Genomic DNA, 23222 nt, shown 5'->3' on the forward strand with positions numbered 1-23222 from the left:
CAGCAATTACACTAGTAGGTATTTACCCAAAGAAAACAAAAATACTGATTTGAAGGGGCACACGTACCCCAATGTTTACAGCAGCATTATCAACGGTAAAACTATGAAAAGAGCTCAAACGTCCATTAACTGATGAATGGATAAAGAAGATGTGGTACATATACACAATTGAAATATTACACTCAGCCATAAAAAAGAATGAAATCCTTCCATCTGCAATGATATGGCTGGACATAGAGTATATCATGCTAAGTGAAATAAGTCAGAGAAAGACAAATACCATATGATCTCTCTCACATGTGGAATTTGCGAAACAAAACAGATAAACATATGGGATGGGGAAAAAAAAGAAAGAGAGAGGGAAGCAAACCATAAGAGACTTAATGATAGAGAACAGTCTGAGGGTTGATGTAGGGATGTGGATGGGCTAAATGGGTGAAGGGTATTAAGGAGGCACTTTCTATGATGCGTGCTGGATGTTATTTGCAAATGATGAATCAATAAATTCTACTCCTGAAACCCATATTATACTATGTTAATTAACTAGAATTCAAATAAAATTTTAGGAAAAAAACCAAAGGCAATAAAATGAAGAAATATTACTTTCTTAAAAAAGGGGTAGGATAGTAACTTTAGACATTGATAAAACAGGTATATAAATTAAAATTAAGTATATAAATTAAAATTTAAGTGTAACAAGTAAAAATTGAGTAGAGATTTATTACTTCCAAAACAGTAAAAGATGAACAAGGGGAATATAAAGAACATTTTTATAAATGAATCCAATAGAAGACTACAGGAAAAAAAATAAGCTAAATAATAATAAAAAAAAAGGGGAAGGGAGAAGGAAGGAGTAATACGGTAAGTGGAAAACAACATAAGATGTAGAAATAAAACCTAAATATAACAGCAATTAACATATTTTAAACTTATCTATTAAACAACAACTAAAATTTGGTCATAATTTATTTATTTATGACTTCATAAAATAGAACAACAAAGAAACATGAAAGCAAACCAGCAAAAGAACCTCAAAATGTACAAAGCAAACATTGACTGAATAAAAGATCACAAGCCTACAACCACAGAGGACATTAAGCACAGTCTCTAAGAAGTGATTAAACAAAGTTACAAAGGAAAAAGTTTTGAATATGTTAACAAGCTTTTCTAAGGGACATAACTAAACACTATTAAACACTAAATACAACTATTGGGGCGACTGGGTGGCTCAGTTGGTTAAGCGTCCAACTTTGGCTCAGGTCATGATCTCACGGTTTGTGGGTTCGAGCCCCGCATCGGGCTCTGTGCTGACAGCTAGCTCAGAGCCTGGAGCCTGTTTCAGATTCTGTGTCTCCCTCTCTCTCTCAGAAATAAATAAAACATTAAAAAAACTAAATACAACTATTAAAGAATACATGTTCTTTTTAAAATATAGGCAATATATACAAAATCTGAACAAACATATTTTAGGATAAAAAGAAGAAAAATGAATCTCAAAGATCATTATGAAGTTTATCAAGCTTTTTGGTTAATAAGTAATCTAACTAAAACAGAAACAAACATAGCACCTAAAATGTCTGTGTGAAAATTTTAAAATACACAGGTAAGTAATTCATGGGCCTAAGAAGATATCACAATGAGAAACAGAAACATTCTGACAAACCAAAAAACAAAAAAGCACTACATATCAAATGCTGGGGTAAAGCTATGGCTATTTTCTCAGGGAAAAAATTATGGACTTAAATATGAACATTAAAAAATATATTAAAATCAATGAATTAAGTGAGGTATGCATTCAATTGAAAACATTTGAAAAAAAAAAAACCAAGGCAACCTAGTGGCACCTGAACGGCTCAGTCCATTTAGCATCCGACTCTTGATTTTAGCTCAGGTAATGTATCATGGTTTGTGGGTCTGAGCTCTGTGTCAGGCTCTGCACTGACAAGGAGATTGCTTGGGATTCTCTCTCTCCTCTAACTCTGCCCCTCCTCTGCTCGTGCACACTTGTCTCTCTCTTTCTCCCAAAATAAACAAATAAACTTAAAAAAAACCCCAAGAAATCTAGAAAAAGTAAATGCAGAAAATAAAGATAAGAACAGTAATAAAACAAGAGAGCATCAACAAAACAAAAACTAGTTATTTTAGCAAAAAAAGTCAAGAAAAAAGTGCCAATAATATTAAGTGGATTCAAGGACAAAGTGGATACGTAAAAAATCATCAAAAGTATTATGAATAATTTTATGTCAATAAATGTAAATTTACATAAGAAATGAAAACTCTAAAAAACATAAAAGATGTAAAGGTAAAACCTAAGGTTTCACAAACATTTTGATAAATTTGATTATGTCAATACTTTAAAAATTCATAAAACAGAAGAAACCATAAATTAAAAAGGTATAAGAGAGAGACTATAAATTTCTTGAAATGCATATCTGCTTCTAGCTCTTAATATTTCCTAATATCTTCCAGTTCCTTAGTGGCAACTGATCTGTAACATCGTGGCACAGAAATTTTGGAATTCAATCACTTAACTTTTACTAGAATACAGCTCTAAACCTTTCTCTGTATTAGTATCTAGATCTTTATGATTTTATTATGAATGAATAATAATAATAAGTGAATATTAACCTCTGGGATAGTCTTATACTTAGCACACTGTAGGTACTAGATATATATGCTATCAGAAGAATAAAATATATACCACAAAAATCTAGAATCTAGTGCGTATAAATTGATATTCAATAAGTATCCATTGAATATACAGCAACTAGTAGGATAAAATAGTAACAATTACTCCTAAGCAGTTATTAATTCTCAAAATTCCCAGATGTGAAAGCATACCCATAGTGATGTGCTTTTCCTTGTATAAGGAATGGTGCTGAAAGATCAAGGACCTCCAGGTCATCATGGCCAGATTTCACAGGAATTACACTATGAAACTTATTTGCAAGTCTGTAGATTTCACCGAGTCTTCCTCCTATGAAGAGAATAAATAAATCCTTCAGGTAGTACAAATATAATGAAGGCAAAATCAAGTGTGTATTTAAAGAAAAACGAGTAGTAAAAGACTAAAAGGACTGAAAGGAAAATATGATGAAGAATTTAGATGATTATTACATTTATTATAAAAAATAATAACTTATAAACTTAGTATCCTGCCCTGATGGAAAAAACCACTATACAGAAATGCCAAGATTTGAGCAAAATATAAGGCTTGTGAAACTTTAACCATCTTCCTAAATTTATACAAATTGCTCTTTTATCCCAGAACACTTTGGTTAAAGTATTCAAAAGAAACAGGATTGTCATTTTAAGTTTGCTATACACTAGTAATGTCTAGGTAAATTTAGTCCTGAGTTTGAAATAAGTCTTTTAAACTTTCAGGTTAACATTAAATTTAAATATAGATGTGAACAGTTCATGTAATAAGAATTCATGTATAGTGCTTGTTCATTTTTCCTAAAAAATCATCACACTTCTAATTCTATGGCAGAGTGGCCACGAAAGCCATCACGTTGGCTGAGAAGATATGCCCAATGGTGCATGACTACTAGAAGGCAGGATTATCTAGAATAACTCAAACCTACTAGTTTCTTTCCTGGTTTATTTTTCACCTAAACTGAACATTCTTCCTTCCTAGGGAAAAAGAATATGATTTGTAAGAACACTTTTGTGTATTTCCTAAAATTTGTAACCTTAAATTCAATTGTGAGAGGGAGGCACTCCCAGCACAGCAGAGTAAGGATGTCCAAAAATACATTGCTCCATACAAGGAAAAAGAACAACGGCAAGAACTGTCAAATTTGACTTTTTTTGGAACTCTAGAAATTAACCAAAGTCTTACAACAATCTAAGGAGTGTTTCTCAGAAAAAGCAGATAAATCTTGGTAAGAACAAGTTCTGTGGTGTTTTAAGTTGCCCAGCCCCCATTCCTCTTTCTGCAGCTTTGCGAAGCTAGAAGCCACAGTTCTGCCATGTCACACTGCAGTTAGGTCCTAGCCCCTGCGTAAGGTTATGACACTCAGAAATATGATAAAATAAAAATAGCTTGCATTTTGATGAAACCCTTTTAAATTTTAAAGTGCTTTCAGATATATTATCACATTTGGCTTTTGTTAAAAAGTTCTATAAGTCAGTGTTATTACTCTGGATATATTTATTTATTCAATAAATATTTACTGAGAGCCAGTTGCATGCCTAGTGTCCTACCCTACGTGCTAAAGATACAAGATTTTTAATAGGAACATGGATCCTAGTTACATTCTAGTAAGGAAACAGGTCTATAAACAGATATAATACAAATATAATACAGGAAGAAAAGTGATCTACTGAAAGTTCATACAGTATGCAATAAGAACAACTCAAATCTGCCTGGAGAATCAGAAGAGTGTTTAATAGGTGTAGGTGCTCGTTAAATATTTCACATGTATTGTCGAACAAAGGAAATTAATAAGTTACTTATGAATTGTAGAGCAGAAATTCTCAGGAGAATAGCAATGGAATGGCAAAGAGGTACAGAGAAATATCCTGGGTTTAGAAATTGCCCCTGGTGGGGCACCTGGATGGCTCAGTCGTTTAAGCGTCAGACTTCGGCTCAGGTCATAATCTCACGGTTTGTGGGTTCGAGGCCCACGTCAGGCTCTGTGCTGACAGTTAGCTCAGAGCCTGGAGCCTGTCTTTGGATTCTGTGACTCCCTCTCTCTCTGACCCTCCCCTGCTCACGCTGTCTCTCTCTCTCAATAATAAATAAAACATTAAAAAAAAAAAAAAAGAAATTGCCAATTGCCCCTGGTTCAATATGCTAGAGGGTATGATGGGAATTGAGGAATGGGAGGAGATGATACTGAAAGTTTGTGGGCTAGTGGTGATTAAAGATAGGATCAGGGGCTAAAGGTACTTCTTTAAGCTTCTTTTGGACCCCCAAGGTCAAGTTGACTTTAACACAGAATCTCTGGGAGGCAGTTCACAGGAGAACCATAGAGATATACTTGATACCCTCTTAGCTGGCCCTACAAGGACAATTCTTATAGAAGCTGATAGTTTCAAAGGTTTATTTTATTTTTAGGGCATATGAATAGTCTTACTCCAATTTTTTGTGTGTGTGCATGTGTCTGTGTGCTTTGTTTTTATATCTACTTAATGGTAGAGATTAAAATATTGCTAATGGAGTAAGATACCACATTCCACTCATCAAAGTGGACACGTTTTTTAAAGTGCTAGTATATGATGATGAGGATGGGGGAAGAGATAATCTCATATGCTACTGAAGCATATGAATACTATGACAGCTTTACTGGAAAATAATCGGGCAACATTTACTTCATTCTTTGTGCCTCCCCACCCCCACAATTACATTTTATCCAGGGGGAAGAGACTTCATGACAGAGTTACTATGTTAAAAAACCGGAAACAATTCAGTTCCACTTACTAGTTGTAGTGGGAAAGATCCACAACTTCCCTATGATTCAGTTTTCTCATGTATAAAAAAGAGCTTATAATAGGATCAACTGAATAGGAATATTGTGATGATTAATATATAGAAATAAAAATCATTGCTGGCATGCTATAAATGTATTAAAGTGATACTTTAACGGAAGTGATATTCATGGAAGGATACCAATGGTCACATTCATGTGTATTCACATATATGTATTTTCTCATGTTCGTATTACTTTTATAAGCAGAAAAATGCCAGTAACAAAAATGATCACATTCCATTGTAATAAAGATCAATTCATTTATAAAATAAAACTAAAGATTTATCTGCAAATTAAAGATGATGTTTTCCTTCTATTATAGAATATTATTAAGGAAGAAAAGTATCAAGGAAAATAATGAAACTTTAAATTTGGCATGGGGAAAAATATGTGAGATATATATATATGTATATATATACACACACTAAATGTTAAAATCAGACAAAAAAGGAAAGGAAATGCATAATTATATATGACTCAGTTTCTTCCTTTTAAAACCTGTCATCTTTACTTGTTTCAAGGGTCCCTTCCTTGACTTAAATATCAATAGATGACTTTCACATTTTTTTATGGAACAACAGTGACATCCAGAGGCCAAGATAACAGCAACTGTACATAACAACCAGCCTCTTGGTTAAACACTGCTCGACAGTGAGCTTGAATCTGATTAAGATTATATCCAGAATTCAACAAGATGGACAAATGCAAACACTTGAGTTCAATATATGATTTTAAAATGTAATTCAGATTAATTTATATGTGTGTATGTATACATTTAAATCTATCTGTTATATATATTCTATTTTATGTAACTTAAATTAACAATATTTTGACCTAGGTTGCCTCTAAAATAATATTTAACAATCATTAATCAAAGAAAGAAAGAAGCAAAAGCTATATTCTAATAAAACAGTAACTTAGATACCTTACCTTCTATCAAAATCAGACAGTCACTTGAAAGTGGGAGAATACCATTATTTTTCACAAAATGAACAACTACTTTTCTTTCTCCTTGATCTGTAGTGGTCCACATTTTAGAATCATATAATGATGTATTTTGTAGTTTGATATCTGGGGTTTTAACTGCACCCTCTTGTAAAATTATATCCAAATCACCCTCATGTGGAACTTCTTGCCTAAAAATCATTGACAATGAAATAATACAAAACAATTGATATAAGCTTGGAAACTCAAAGTTAACAAATTATCCAGTTAAGACAAATTTGTTTATATGCTGATGAGCCAGCTACTTATTTTAAAATGTGGCGATAATTCACTTGGCAGATGAAATGACTCTTATTCACAGAAAAAGATTTGACGATACTTCATGACTAAGTAGATCCATATCATAACTATTTTAACTGCTAGCAATTTCCTTATCTGGTTTTGTGATACCAAGGATCTTATAACTATTTCTAACACAAATTCATTCTCCTCTGTAAAGAATGTTAAATTTCTCCATGGAAGAAAAAGACACAGCTTTCTGTTAAATATCCACTTCCCACCTAAGTAATCTCTCTTTCACAGGGCACCCACTTTACAAACCAACATTCCTTTCAATTCCTTTTAACCTAGACTAATAATTTTAAAAAGTCACATGGTAAAGTATGTATACAATGGAAATGGCCTGATCTAGAACCAAAATGTCTATGTACTTGCCTTGGTTCTGCCACCAACCAGCTGTGTGACTGGAGGTGATTTAACCTTACTGAGGTGATTTTCTTATTTGTTTAAAAACATGCTCATAGAGGGTAGTTTTGTCTGGCAAAGCTATATGACTATAGAATTTAACAAACTATAATTTAATAATTTAATAATACTTCAACAATTACCTAAAATCTGTATTTATATTTTAATTCCAACTATCAATTAAAGCTCAAATGGGTAGAAGATGGTCCCCCATTGTATTTAAGGAGGTCTGATGATCAAAAATGTCTACGAATAGTATTATACTTAGATTTTGGATGGGAAAATATACATATATAAATGTACACAGATACACAAATTATATTTATATATAAAAATCTACTGGATTATATAATTATATAATTGATACATACACATGTGCACACACATACACACAAATATAATGGACATGTACTATATTTACATCTTATATGTTTAGAGAGAAGACAGTCAAATTGCATAAAAAAGAAGAAAAGAGATTAAAAATAAATTCAGAATATGTCTTGAGCTAGTAAGTACATAATCATTCATTTAATATCTTATAAACTTATTTTATATAAATATATAAATGTGTGTGTGTATGCATGTATCAGAGCTACTAAACTGAATTTCAGATCTGAAAATAGTACCCACATTTATTTATTATTACTAAGAAATATCAGAAGAATTTAGAATTCTCTTTTTTTTTTTTAAATGTTTTTTTTTTTTATTAGCATTCTCTCTTAAAAATGTTACCACTTTTTCAAAATACAATATACAAAGTCACAATTTACTCACTGCCAGGACTTAAACTGATTGATATATATGAAAATGTATATTTACAAAATTATGAAATAAAAACTTCTGTTTTATTACAGAAAATACTTACAGTGCATGACATTTAGGACAATGAAGTTTAACAGACTGAAAGAGACTTCTGGGCTTATATGACCTTAATTTTGCTCGGATACGATACCGTTGAGGAGCTTTTTGTTTCAAAATAGCACATAGTGGGGTTTTCTCCAAATAGTAATGATCTGTAAGTACTAAAAAGAAAATTTTTAAGTAATAATCTATAAGAATAATAAGAATATTCATAATACGAATTCCCCTAAACAAGATACAATAAAACTGAATTATTTAAGTTATACTGCCAACCTTGTTAATATTTTGCCACATTTATCATCATCTCCATCTGTTGTTACCTCCCTCTCCATATATATCTCCTTCAGATTCAGATATATATATATGTATATGTATATACACACACACACACACATGAATCATTTAAGAATAATTTCCAGATATCATGCTCTTTTATCCCTAAATACTTAAGTGTGTATTTCAGAAGAAATTTCATTGGCTTATTACAGTGCAATTTTCAACTTCAGAATATGTAACATTATCACTGAATCAACAGACATTATTCAAATCTTTCCAAATATCTCCCTAAAATGTTCTTACTTAGATTTTAATTTTCGGGTCCAGAATCCAATCCTGAACCGTGCATTGCATTTATTTTTCCTGTCTCTTTGGACTCCTTTAATGGAGCCTCAGCTTTTCTTTGTCTTTCATGACATTGATATATTGGAGGAGTAGAGGCCATTGACTTGGGTGTGTCTGGTTCTGCTCCTGATTGGATACAGATCATGCACTTTTGGCAGTAGAGTATACTGTAAATGGTACAAGTGTCCTTCTCTGTCTCATAACAAGAGGCATACATGTCATTAGTGTTTTCATTCCTGGAGATGTTAACTTTGTTCAGTTGGTTATGGTGGTGTTCAACAAGTTTCTTCTCTACTATAAATTTATTGATTTCCCCTTTATAACTAATAAGAAAGTACATGGGGAAATAGGAGTATCTCACTTCTCAGTCAACATTTAGGATCTATGGATGATTTACAACTAAATCAGTTACTACTATCATGGTTGCAAAATGATTTTTTCCCCTAACTTCATCATTCCTTTTACATTTCTTACAGTTGTCATTCTAACTAGGAGCTCCCCACTCAATCTCACATATTCATTCACTCATTCATTTTTTTTTTTAATTTACTATCCACACAGACTAATGGATTCCTACCACTATTCAGTTTTACTCCTAGTATAAACTAGGAGTAAATTTTTTATTTTGATGCTCAAATTGTATCAAATTTAACATGCTCCATAATTAACTGAGAATTTCTTTACCTTCTGGCACAACAAGATGTTCTAGATTCATCTTGTAATTCTCCTGTCCCAATCCTGCTATCAGCTGGATATCTGCTATCTCTCTAGGCAGCTCTGATTCTTTTTAAAAGAGAATATTATTTGTAAATCAAGATCTGTGCATGAAGTGCATCCGTTGCTATTGGGTGCCATTATTTTGAAGCTCTTTAACTGGACAGAAATAGGATATACATGCACATGTGTTGATACTTCCACACATGCTCCTGCACGTGTATAAACGTGTATATATCTACATCTATTTCAGTGTCTATTTATAAAACCATGAATCCATACTGGCATTTCTTATTCCAATACAACACCACAAGTTTCTTTCTCCTAGCTTTCCCTCATTTCACAATTACACGTTCTTTCCTCAGTGAGAAACTCATATTTTTATAATAGTATATTATAGAACTTCATTTAATAGACTTGTGTTTAAAAATATTTTTTTATTAATTTTTTTCATCTTAGCTGAACTAATGGAAAGACAGCATCTCACAGATTTACTATCAATGCTAACATTAAAGTTTTGGGGTATACTGCTTTTATGGGCACACCACTAAATTCATAGTGTGAATGATAAAAACTATGTCATATATTTTATTACAGCCTCAAAATGAAATAAGCCCCACTGCAATGTTAAATAGTAGAATATGTTTTATAAACCTTATACATATAGGACTTTTTATTCAATGTAAAAACATGTATCTTTCTGAGTTCCATTTTATGACAGTTAGGAGGAGGTATGGAAATGAAAGATAAATATGTATATATTTTTGCCCTCATGGATATCTGCTCTCAAAACTAGATACGAACAAATTAGTTGATAAATGTAAGGACAGGCTTTAGTATGCACACTATTACACCCTTATTTAAAAATGAAACATAGTCTTACTTGTAGCTGATAGTTGCTGACATCTTTCTACCTCATATAGTGATACTGATCCAGAACCTAGATGAAAGAGAAAGGAAGAATTATACAGTTTTAAAATCCCTGAAAAGTTCCATGTGGAATTGAAAACTATATAACATTGTTGACAAGAACTAAAGAAAATCTAAACAACAGTAAAATATGCCATCTTCATGGACTGGAAGGCTCAAAACTGTTAAGACATTAGTTCTCCCCAAACTGATCTGTAGGTTCAATATAATCCTAATAAAAATTGCAGAGGCTTTACTACAGAAAGACAGGAGATTCTAACACTTACGTGGAAACACAGAGAATCCACAACATAAAATATAATTCTGAGAAAGAATAAAACTGGCCGACTTATCCTACATGACTTCAATACTTATTATAAAGCTACAGTAATCAAGGCAATATGGTACTGGCATAAAGACTGACAAGCATATCAAGAGAATTACATAGAAAGTCTAGAAATAAAGCTGCACTTACATGGCCACTTGATTTCTGAAAAAACAGAAAACAAGCCAAAGGGAAAGCACAACCCTGGTGCGACAACAACTGGAAATCAGTGTAAGAAGAAAAATGCTCACTTCACACCATACGACCAAGTATTTCTGACTGGAAAGCCCAGAAATAAATCCACATTTATATTCACTTGATTTTTGACAGACACCCAAGCCATCTCACAGAAAAATAAAACAAAACAAAACAAAACAAAACAACCCCCAAAAAACTAATGATGCAACGATTGGAAATTCATATTAAAAGCAACGTCTACCTCATATGATACTACCGGGCATTACAAGGGAACAAATTAACAATACATGCTATATGGATGAATTTCAAAACCCGTACATAAGAAAGCACAGTAAATGTTATTCCACTTATTTAAAGTTCTAGATAATTAATCTATGGTGGAAAATAAATCAGAAATTCTGGGGTTGGACTGAATGGTAAGGAACATGAGGGAACTTTCTACAACACGGTGAAGTTTTAGATTTTTAAAGGGATTGAAGTTACACAGGTTTATGTATTAGCCAGAACTTGTGGACTGGTACACTTCAGTTGTCCACTGCAGTTAGCTTTACATCAAAAAAAAAAAAAAAAAAAAAAGAATCCTCAACAAATACTGAATTCTAGCTAATGATGTTATTCTTAAGTTTTAAGGAGGTGTATTTATTTCTGCAACTTAGTTTGACATATGTCAAAATATATGATGGGTTGACTAAAAGAGAGAGAGAGAAATATATGACAGAACAAAGAGAATCCAGAAAGTAGGTATATGAGTATTCACTGTGCAACTGTTTCAATTTTTCTGCATGCTTAAATATTTTTATTATTTTGGAAAAACACAGTGAAAAAAATAAATGGAGACATGGATAATAAACTTACTAAATTTAATATGATAACTTGATGAATACCATAAAATAGGATTTTACTTTAACAAGAAAGCAAAGGTAGTGAACACAGCAATAAGTTTTAATAGTGGTTTCTAAAATCAAGAATTTGAGACTAAAAGAGTATCCATATTTTGGAATACGTTAGCTTACATTCTATTGCATATTATATACAATACGTTTTGGGGGGCACCTGGGTGGCTCAGTGGGTTGAGCATCTGACTCTTGGTCATCATGATCTCACAGTTCATGAGATCCAGCCTGATGTCGGGCTCTGTACTGACAGTATGGGGCCTACTTGGGATACACTCTCTCCCCCTCTCTCTGTCCTTCTCCCACCCTCTCTCTCAAAATAAATAAAATTTAAAAAATTTATAGTATGTTTTTATAATTTATTTTATGTGGCATCATATATAAACATGCATTAATTGTCCTTCTTCCTCAATATCACTAATAAATGGCATTAAGAATTCATGACAGGAGAACCTGATTGGACATTATAAGCTGACTAAGAAGAATTTTGATGAATCTGATCACCTAGTATTAGCCATTCTGTATGAAATGAAAACATTTGTAAAAACCTTAAAAGCAGCAGAATAATAAGAAAATCTGAGAATTATGCATAAAATATATACATGGTCTCTCAAAAACTGATTAAAAAAATTTTAAAAACCCAACAGAAAATCAGGTAAAGGGTAAGAAGAGGTAAGTAAAAAGAAGAGGAAGTAAAAAGGACTGATACGGGCATCTGGGTGGCTCTGTCAGTTAAGTGTCTGACTTCAGCTCAGGTCATGATCTGACAGTTCGTGAGTTCGAGCTCTGCTTCAGACTCTGTCCTGACAGCTCGGAGCCTAGAGCCTACTTCAGAATCTGTCTCCCCCTCTCTCTCTACCCGTCCTCTGCTCACACTCTGTCTCTGTCTAAAAATAAACATTAAAAATATTTTAAATAAGAAAGGGTTGATACAATATATAATATTTTCTATTTCCAAAGTACTCAAGGTAACTAAATAAGATATCACCTTATATCTGCCAAACTGTCAAAATGTATATATCCTGTTAACCTTCAGTTCCATTGAGAGTGTGAGGAAAGGACATTCTCCTACACTCCTATTTGAATATGAATTCTATGCCACTTTGTCATATAATCTGACCACATCTATTAAAATAAAAGATGTGTTAATCCTTTGATCTGTCAACCACTCTTTCAGTAGTTCATTTTAGAGAAAGAAAAGCAGGAATGTACAATTGTTCAAGGATAGCTATTAAACCATTATTTGTCAGAGCAGAAAACTAGAAACCTAATAGTCTATCAAATGGAAAATAGGTAAATTTATAACCTTAGACTCACATTATAAAATATTATGCAACTATTAAAATAATGAATTTGAGTAAGATGGACTACCCCATAAGAAGATCTATGATATATTGATAAAGAAAGCAACTGTGTAGTACATCCCATTTTTGTTAATATTTTAAACAGAGGGGAAAGTCACATCTGTTTATCTATAGAAATATTTGTCTGTATAAACACGAAAGTGTTGAAGAAGCCACACTAAACATTACCTCAGGAGTGGGCATAAAGGCATGAGGAAGCTGTGTCACTTGGTATCGTGACAGTTATTATTAACTTTATAAACAATTTAAAAATCTCTGTGAAAGGAGAAAAGAAATTTCAGAGTATAATTATAAATTATGCTGTCTCCAAATGACTGTCAATTGAAGTAAATTGGTGTCCTAATTGTAGTTTAAATAATCACAGATCAGTCTAAAATGCCATCACCAAGGTGCTAGGAAATGTGGAGAGTTTTAAGGCAGAAAGAATAAAGAAATAAATGTAAAATATGTACAAAAAATCAGGGGCACTTGGGTGGCTCAGAGTTGGTTGAATGTCAACTCTTGGTTTCAGGTCAGGTCATGATCCCAGAGTTGTGGGATCGAGCCCTGCATCAGGCTCTGTGCTGAGCATAGAGCCTGATTAAGATTCACTCTCTCTCTTTCTCCCCCCTCCCTGCCTGGACTCTCTCTCTCAATTAAAAAAAAAAAAAATCAAATAATCTGCACTTGAATCTGACAGACTTTGCCATTAGTTAATAGCTAAGTAACCTTGGGTGAATTACATGACCCCTATCACTCAAAGCCTGTTTGCTTTCTATAAAAGGGACAAAGTAATTTCAACCTCAAAGGAATGCTGTTAAGATTAAATAATAATGCATGTAGGCACTTAGTAAGTTCCTACATCAAGCAATACATGTTAATTTTAATGCTTGTCATTACTGGTATAGAAAAAGAAAATACTCATAAAATAGATTATAAGTTTATGTATACATACATATACATATGTATATGTATATAAATGGCACAGATTCTAGGTCCCAGAATGTACAAGGAGACATTAACACAAAATGGTAAAGGAGAAAAATCTTACAGAAATTTAGATTTGAATAGTATAAAATACAAATACAGAACTAAGTGTGTGTTTAAGATCATATAACTAGGTACTTTATTAACTTGATAAATTGATAAAGACTGGGACCTATATGCATCTCTAAAATATGTATGATCAAAAAATAACTGAACTCTTTGAAATAAACCAGCAAAAACAATCACTGTTCATTTTAGAAACTGACAAGGAAAATGGTTGCCTAGGAAATATAAGATTTTAATGTGTACACATACGTATACACAAATACATACATATAAATACTACCTATATCACAAATTAAGTAATCCTTACCATCCCAATTTGAAAATGCAATTATACAATTAAGGGAAGAATAATGTTTACCTTTGCATAGGACACAGATAAAGATTTAGCCTATTCCTTTACAATTAATATGGATTTAACAAAAAAGAGAAACAGGCAGAGATGGGAAGATATTAAAAAAAGAGAATATGGATTGATAACACCATTTTACTTAGCAGAGACTAAACTGTTAACATTAAAAACTATCCTTACTTGAAAGAGACCGAAAGCTGTCCTCACGTTCTGACTGACATATACCATCAAAACCATGAATGGCTGTCAAATCTGCAGATTCTAAAACCCTATAAATGAAAGAATATAATTTCAAATCAAATTGCATAAAACAAAGTCAATGTGATCAGTTTCGTTCTATCCTTAGAAAACAAGAAATCATTGAAATTGTACAAAAATTATGTATATGGGTACACCTTCTTCAGGAAAAGGCCTATAGATTTCCTCAGAATATCTGAGAGTTCTAAAATCCCCCAAATTTAAAAAACCTGATTCTAGAAAGATACTAGTGAAACAATAGGATGATGAAATACGGTACACAAAAATAAACCCAAGAATTTCTTGGATGGGATTCTTTCAGAACAATCTTATTCCAGATTTGAAAAATGAAATACTATGCTCTATACATGGCAATATGAGAAATAAAGGAGTACAACTGATTGGTTATTAAAATAGCTAATTTAATTGGTTTTAAAAGTCATCCTATTTCAATATACTAAAACATTAAAATATTATTTCTTTGAACTTACTGAACAGGTCATTTTCTAGAGCTCTTTGAAGATACACAAAAGATTTATCTTTTATTCCTCTAGAATACTAGACACAGTTCCTGTACACAGGGAGCACTACAAACACTTCACAAAGAAGGAAACTGCATATGTAGCAGGACTTTTTCTGGGCACATTTCTAAGTTTTTAAAATATGACACTCTAAAACATCTCTGTTACCTATTTTATCAGTCCTAAGCACTACAGAAAGAGAATTATTTTTTCATGGCAGGATTAAGGACATTTGGGATTCTCGATATGTATCAAGTTTTCCAAACTTTAGCTCAGCTCCAGTTTCAACTGTTTGCTTGTGTACCTGGGGAATGTGCCCCATGGCAGGAGAAGAGCGTAAGCACAGAGTAGACAGAAGTGTACAAGGAGCTGTTGGAAACCTGACAATATACCCCTAGCTCTGCTACTATTTAGATATTTGAATCTGCAAGCACTTGATTTCGGTTTCATCTGGTTCATCTATTTAGACAAATGGATAATGGCACAGTAGCCTATGAGAATCAGTTATAAAGAACATATAAGATCCACCAACCCCAGCCCAGAACAATAGTATCTTGGAAATCAGCTTAATTAATACCTTACTAACAATTTCTAACTGGGTGTATAATATGCTTACTTTTTCAGTTGATCCACATCAGAGTTACTTTCTGGCAAGACTCTGATTCCCCGGCCATAACTGGTACCCCCATGGAGATGAAACTCTAGAGCTAACAATGTTGCTTGGTTCTCCAAATTCACTGATTGAAGTTTGGTATGGAGGCTATAAATTCTAAGAAAGCTTCCAACCTAAAGACAGATTATTCATAATTTTAAAAATGGAGAAAAATCAAACAATTTCTGATACATAAAATACTTAACATCGACTATAGGGCACAGACCAATAGTCAAAAGTGCTGACCTGTCAGAAAATATACTGGTATGCGATGCTGACATGTACTGAATATCAGTCTCAAGGACACTGTATCAAAATCAAAACTTGTTTTTGTGTGTGTGCACATGTGTATATACATGTACACGTTTGTGTATATTTATGGATGTATATATACATATGTATACATAGGCCCATGTATTTTTGTAGATGTGTATATGTAATATATAAGTACATGTATATATACATATTACATATCTATCTATCCATATGTTTTTTCAAATGAAAGACCTATCTTCATTTCAGAGATACTGAAGTGTGAAATAAAACTGAATCTTAGCACTGATAAAATACACTAGTTAAGAAACCTATAAATTAAGTCAAACCAAAGCTCTCTATTTGATTTGAAAACCTGTTTAAGGTTTCTTGAAACAACTTGCTTTGGCTACTTTAAGGTAAGATTTCATCAAATACAGTTGCTAAAATATTCTCATTATGAAAATACTAGAAAATATTTTTTTTAAATAAAATGTATTTTATTTAAAATACATTTTAAATATTTTTTAAATGTGCTACAATATCAAAATAATAAATATCCCCCTATTCCACAAGTTCTATGGAAAGAAAGCTTTTGTAATACACACTTTGTCACCATAATGTGAAATACATTCTGTAAGTTCAAATACCAGACTAAGCCAAGTATAATTTTTAACTAAATGTTCTATAATTTTAGATGTTTTGTTTCATCTTGAAAATGTCTTTTAACTATGGAGTATTTGTTTAAGGGAGAAGACTTAAAATGACAGATGCAGAATGTTTATAAAATAAACTGACACCTACTCAGAGGAAGAAGCTATATAACCTTTTTCTAACCCAGTCATCATGTTTTTGTGAGAAGGAGATAGGGCATTTAGGTCTTTTTTTCTTTGACTTCTTCCACTGACATACATCTACAACATGGCAGGGGAGCAGGGTAAAGAGTCAAGAGAAAGAAAACTCAGAAAGAAAAAAGAAAAGAAGACAAAATGACTTTTCCTTATGGTCTCTAAAGTAAGATACTGGAGGAAAAAAAAATTTCTATTTACTTTTATCCCACCTTTTCTGAATGCTTATTATTCTGTGATTCCTTTTAAAAGTAGGTAATACACTAGTACATGCATATACAAAGCACTGAAAGAAAGCCTAAACACATGCAGCACCTGGCTGGCTCAGTCAGTAGAGCATGTAACTCTTAATCTTGGGGTCATGAGTTCTAGCCCCATGTTGGGGGAAGAGGTCACTTAAGGGGGGGAAAAAAACCACCTCCCTCTAAATAAAATGCTCCATGTAAATTAAAAAAAAAATTGTTTAAAAGAAGGCCTAAACATGGAGAAAGAGATCATATTCATATATGAGAAGCTTCAACATTATAAAGATAGTAATTCCCCCCAAATTAATTTTTAAAATCAGTATAATTTCAACCAAAATCTCCAGTGTCTTACATGGAATTTGAAAAGCTGATCTGAAAATGCATGTGAACATGAACAGCAAGTCAGGTTTGGAAACTAAACTCCAAGGGTGGGGGGTGGGGGCAGGGAAGGTTTGCTTGATCTGTAGAATCATTTAAAACTAAGCCTATAATAATTAAGACTCTCTGGTATAAATGAGGACACATATATGAACATGGATATATCTTAAAAATATAAAAGGAAAAAGGAAATTACAGAATAATACATATACTTTATGCATTTTCCAGAGAAAAGTACATAAAATAAAAGCATAATAAACCTGAGTGTACATACCTACATGTTAGGATAAATAGAAAGATACTAAGGAGCAAAACATGAGAATGAGCGGAGGAACAGAGAAGATTCAACATGTAGAGATTTATGTCCTAAAAATTAAAAGGACCTGAAATTAGTGTGGCAAAACATTTAAAAATATTAAGTTTGGACGGTAGGCACTTGGGTATTTATTACACTATCTTTTCCACTACAGTATTTCATAATAAAACAATATTTAAAGACCAAGGAAGAATTTATTTATATAAATAGGCTATCAAGATGACAAATTGTTATTTCCAAAAATTCCTTCTGGAGGCAGCATTGTATTTTTTTTTTGAGCTTGCTAAATATAACATGAAATGTGCCAGATGCTCTACTATAATAGACACATTCTGCTTAGTCTTGTCAGTAATGTGATAAGATTCTAAAATTATAAGTGAGGAAGTCATAATCAAGAATTATAAAAATATACTTTCAAAAATTGTGATAAATATCCCTTTCAATAGATACCAAAAAGAAACTAAGGCAGGGGCGCCTGGGCGGCTCAGTCAGTTAAGCATACAACTCTTGATTTCAGCTCAAGTCACGATTTCACGGTTCATCGTGAAATCAAACCCTGTGTTGGGCTCTGCGCTAAGTGTGGAGTCCACTCAAGTTTCTCTCTCTCCTATCCGTCTGTCCCTCCCCACTAGCAAATTAAAAAGCAAAGGAAATGTAGCTATTAAGAAATCACTCTCACTTCAGAAATAATTTAAATCTTCCACATGAACTATGGACAAGTTCCCTTTAATATTTTTAATTACTTGTGTATGTCTGAAAATAACGAAACTATATAGCTCTTAGGTCACTGAAGGCCAAAACATAATTATGCCTATATATTTTTTATAATAATGTTTAAATTGTGTCAGGATAAGACTAGGGATTATAAATATACTGCTTTAATTTCTAGACAAAAGTTTGTTGTGTGTGTGGGCATGTATATGCATGTGTGCATGAGTATGTGCCCCCGTTACATGGGTTTGTGCATGTGTGCTTGTGTAACCCTCAAAAAGCAAAATTTAGGAAGAATGTTAAGGGTGATTTCAACTGTAAAATGTACTGCATATAAAAGCCAATTATATTATACTTAAAGATTGCCTTCACTGTCCTCTATTAAATAATATTTCTTTCCTATTCCTATACAAAAACACACATATTCCGTGTATTTCAGTATAAAAATTCAATTTCAAACAGCTGTCTTCAAGTGCTGATAAGAATTCATTTGTATTACCATCATCTGACTGGGAATTTCTTAAGTTAATATGAAATGGTAGAGAGGTTTTCTTAGAACAAATAAAATGTGATGTCAATACAAATTAAATAAAAGCTTACAGTTACATTACTTACACAGAGACAATCCTTTCCATTTTTCTATTACATTGCAGATAAATCATGTATTATGATATCATTAGAAAAAGATTAAGTGCCCTATATTTTCTTAGCAATGTGCGCTCAGAGCACCCTCTAGTGGGTAAGATAAGGTAGACAAAAAGGGACCTGAAAAAATTCAGTCATTGATTTGTTCATTCACTAGCAGATACTATTTACTTCATCTTTGCTGTAGGGAGAGCACTGTGCTAGGTGTTGTCAGGACTTGGACAAAGAAATTAGGACAGGTGCGGGAGAACAGCAAGACTTGTAAGAGCAGCATAGGGAAGGAGAAGGGAATTAAATTGTGGAAGTGGAATCTAAAATAAAATGTAAATCTAACATTAAAAAAAAACTCTATATGTATTTTTAAAAAACTTTGAATTGACTCTATCATTACGTTTATTTTTGAAATAATGTAGAGAAAGTCAGGGAGAAGCATCAAAAGTGTATTTTCAACAGTCACTTTTCTCTGATCTGTTAGGCAGGAAAACATGTACACACAGAGACACACACACACACACACACACACACACACACACAGGACAAGAAAGTTCAGTTATCACTGAACCCAAAATTTCAGCCTAACTTATTGATAAATTGGGTGGGCTTATTTGTAACACAGTGTTAGAAGAAGTATTTCCTTCTTTAAGAACATTTATTCACTTTTACTGTTTTCTTCCTATAAGGAGGCCATATAACTTTCTATAAGCAGGCTGTGTAAACTCCTTAAAGGTAGGATCGAAGCTATTTGCAATAAAGAAAATCATTTCCTTATACTGCCTAAAAGGACTGGCTTTGGAAACAAACACTATAGATTCACATCCTGGCTTCCCCCAAGTAGCCGTGAAATCTTGGGCTTAAGAGCTGACTGCTCAGTTTTCTCATCTGTAAAACGGGAATGGTGACAATAGTGACTACACAGGATAGTGCTAAACATACCCAAAGTGTTTAACAAATGTTACTATTATCACTGTTGTTATAATGATGCCATTCGTTGCTAGTAAAGATACTTCCAAATAAAAGGTACAATAAAGAAAAATATTCCCCAAAATATTAATAATCAAGAGCCACATCTCAACAGTGTGCTTTTACCTAAACAAAAGCAGTAACTCAAAAGTGGTGAGCAAATCTAATAAACTGTACAGTACAAACACACACTATTACAGGTGGATCAACAATTTCTTAAACTCATGAGTACAAAGTTGTGGGCTACATTTTCAAAAACCAATTAAGAAATCTTATTATAATAACATTATTATAGTTATTAATTATTATTAATATTAATAAGAAACATTAATAAATGTTTACGTTACAAATATTTTCTACAACTGTGTACAAGAACATTTTTCCTTATTCCTTTTATAGTAAAGTTGTGTACAGTCTTAGAATATTCAGGAAACATTCTTTAATTTTTATAGGTTATTCAAGCCATTGTAATTTCATGAATCTTCTATTTTCCTTTTCTTAGTCATTTGTTTTAAATATATTTTACAAATTAAAAATTAAAGAAAAATAAATTGAGTTAATTTCTAGACCTCAAATATCATCTATAAATGTGATTTACCCCATTTATAAAAACACAAAAGAGCAAACAATTGCTACTCAACATCACCTTCAGAGATTTTGCCACTTGAACATGATTATCATAGACTAAAATGTCTATTGTGAGATTCTGTAGCTGATGGATGTGACTTAAGTCTCCTTCAAGTACAAGGTCTTGTATTAAGACTCTCCAAGAGGGGAATGGGGTCCTGGTGCCATCCCATACCTGCCAAAACAGGGTAAAGCAAACTTTAATGATCTTTTTGAGTAATGGTGGACTTTAAAAATTTCTGGTAATATAACTTGAAAGTAATTAAATATATTCCCCCAAATATCTGCTAAACTTTAAATACGGTGTATATTCTGATTGTGAAAGGATTACATAGGTATAGGTCATATAGAAACTGTAAAAAAAAAAAAATGCACACTACCTAGAAAAAAAGTACTAACATATTGTTTTTTTCTTCTGTGTATTTATAATATATGTCTTTTTCTCTTTTTAACTGGCATTATATTATGCTTTGCATTTCTTAGTTTATTGAGCAATTTATCATCTAATGTAGATATTTTTCTAAAACATGATTCTCAATTGCTTCACTCATTTTATGGTGTGAATATATAAAAATTTATTAAACTAATCCCTGTACTGGTGATTTGAGTTGTTTCAAATCTTTTGCTATTTTAAATAACTTAAAATACACCTTTATGACTGTATCTGCTAATTTTGTTATTTTATTTTTTTAATGTTTTATTTATTTCCGAGAGAGAGAGAGAGAGAGAGAGAGAGAGAGAGAGAAGAGGAGAGGAGAGGAGAGAGAGGACAGTGTGAGCAGGGGAGGGTCCAGAGAGAGAGGGAGATACAGAATCTGAAACAGGCTCCAGGCTCTGAGCTGGCTGTCAGCACAGAGCCCAATATGGGGCTTGAACCCACGTACTGTGAGATCATGACCAGAGCCGAAGTCGGACGCTTAACCGACTGAGCCACCCAGGTGCCCCAAATTTTGCTATTTTAAATAATTTAAAATCACCTTTATGACTACATCTTCTAATTTTCTTAAGTATAAATTCCTAACTTTTAGGAATGTATCCTAACCTTTGCTCATTTTTTCACTTTAATTTGGAAAAGGGTTTTGACAGTATACATAGGAACATCCTTTTTAAGTCAGAGGTTATGAATTCAAATGAATAAAAATTGTGGGTGCAGGAAAAGACATAATAGATTGCTATGTAAGCTACATTAGGATGAGGATGGAAACATGGGCACAAGAGGAGTAGGCACTACCCTCTCCTTAGGCTGTGAGCTAGCTGTGCTGTGCGAGGCGTTTAAGAGATGGCTGTGCTTGGTTATAAAAGGGTATGACAAAAGACATCTGGCATGAGACAAGAATGCCTCTGCATGTGAGAAATTTGGCTGGACAAGAGAAACAGGCTCTCTGAACAGAATACCCTCATTTCTATAGAGAAGCTGTCTGCCAATGTGCGCTTACAATACTGGTGACTATGCCAAGTTTCAAATAAACAATCACTGAGTTTGGGTCACTCACTGTTACCTAAATCATTCAAAGAGCCAGGACAAACACTTTGGGAACTGGTACAGTATATGTCACCAACATTTTTGTCCACCTGGAATTTGTTATTTCATTTTGGGCAAACTGTATTTGTGACTTTAAAATGGCTTTACTTACAGATGAATCTCCCAGTCTTTGGGGGGAGGGGCTGAGAGAGTAGAACGTTGCTACATTGCTTTTAGGCTTCAGTTCTAATCACCTAGAAGTCAGTCTTTTGTGTTTTTTTTTTAATATTTTCTGGAACTTTTGTAATTCTGTATCAAAACTTAATCTGTTAGGAATTTGTATCTTATATACAAATTTGATTCGTTTTTCCAAATAGATAACAATCACCATTTAGCAATCTGTCTTCATCAATTTGAAATGTTATCTGTTATTATCATGTATGTATTGAGTGTACAGTGTAAGACTGTTCCTAATCTTTTCCATTAGCTAGTCTTACTATAATCTTAATTACTATAATTTCATAATATGCTTTGATATCAGATACGGAGGTCCCATTGAGGTTTTTTTTTTTTTTTGTCAAGCTTTTCTTGTTTTATTCTTGATTATTTAATGGTTCTAAAAAAATTTAGAATTAAAATCAATTTAGAAAATTTGGTTTTAACTAAAATGGCATTTTATTTTTTAAAAAAGCTTTAAATGAGAATAAAAAAATATTTTAATATGATCAGTGAGGTTTTGTAATTTTGCTCACAGAATTTCAGGGACTTCTTTCATGAATTGGCTTGTTTTATGGTTGTTGTGACTTTGAAAGAACTTTTGTTCACTTCTATGTTCTATTTATTACTGATAGGTACCAAAGCTATATTCTACTAATGTTTAAACCAGTTATCTCACTGAATAATTTTATTTAAAAAAAAATTTTTTTTTAATGTTTT

At 32.6% G+C, this 23222-nt stretch overlaps 1 protein-coding gene across 4 annotated transcripts in view; it reads right to left on the minus strand.

The window, feature by feature from the left end:
• POT1 (protection of telomeres 1) overlaps positions 1 to 23222 on the minus strand; it is a 75958-nt gene that overhangs the window by 7480 nt on the left and 45256 nt on the right. For 3 of the 4 annotated variants that reach the window (XM_039239695.1, XM_039239696.1, XM_039239699.1), the window contains 7 exons: positions 20844 to 20999; positions 15807 to 15976; positions 14613 to 14701; positions 10246 to 10302; positions 8032 to 8188; positions 6408 to 6613; positions 2842 to 2977 (listed from right to left, as the gene is read on the minus strand). In XM_039239695.1, coding sequence (XP_039095626.1) covers positions 2842 to 2977; positions 6408 to 6613; positions 8032 to 8188; positions 10246 to 10302; positions 14613 to 14701; positions 15807 to 15976; positions 20844 to 20999 — 971 coding nt within the window. The remainder of the gene's footprint in view (positions 1 to 2841; positions 2978 to 6407; positions 6614 to 8031; positions 8189 to 10245; positions 10303 to 14612; positions 14702 to 15806; positions 15977 to 20843; positions 21000 to 23222) is intronic. The other variant, XM_039239698.1, reaches the window with a different exon arrangement.

The sequence above is a fragment of the Hyaena hyaena genome, unplaced genomic scaffold, assembly GCF_003009895.1.
Source record: "Hyaena hyaena isolate Hyena2069 unplaced genomic scaffold, ASM300989v1 scaffold_161, whole genome shotgun sequence".
NCBI lineage: Eukaryota > Metazoa > Chordata > Mammalia > Carnivora > Hyaenidae > Hyaena > Hyaena hyaena.